This window comes from Anopheles darlingi, chromosome 3 (assembly GCF_943734745.1).
Source record: "Anopheles darlingi chromosome 3, idAnoDarlMG_H_01, whole genome shotgun sequence".
In the NCBI taxonomy this organism is placed as follows: Eukaryota; Metazoa; Arthropoda; class Insecta; order Diptera; family Culicidae; genus Anopheles; species Anopheles darlingi.
In genome coordinates, this window is record NC_064875.1 from 56,637,042 (window position 1) to 56,637,289 (window position 248).

Below are 248 nucleotides of genomic sequence, written 5' to 3' on the forward strand. Positions count from 1 at the left end.
TGACGGACGTATGGCAGTAGTCGAACACATCGCCGACGTCATCCTCGGTCGTTTTGATGATCTTGGGGCTGGCCGGCAGCGAGGGCCGCTTGCCGGTACTGGGCCACGAGTCCGCGTGGGCCTTCTTCAGATCGTGCCGCCCATGTCCGCGGCTACCCTGGCTACCCGTGGGAGTGCTGTTGGCCGCATTGGCTGCAGCCGCCTTCCTCGAATGTCCGTCCTCCATCGCGTCCTCCAACGATGTCCAA

At 63.7% G+C, this 248-nt stretch overlaps 1 protein-coding gene across 1 annotated transcript in view; it reads right to left on the reverse strand.

The window, feature by feature from the left end:
• The window catches only part of LOC125955875 (arf-GAP with ANK repeat and PH domain-containing protein cnt-2-like), a 4,136-nt gene extending 3,888 nt beyond the window's left edge, over positions 1-248 (reverse strand). Inside the window, exon 1 of the mRNA XM_049687171.1 lies at positions 1-248. This exon is cut by the window's left edge and continues 54 nt beyond it. Coding sequence (XP_049543128.1) covers positions 1-226 — 226 coding nt within the window. The 5' untranslated portion in view covers positions 227-248.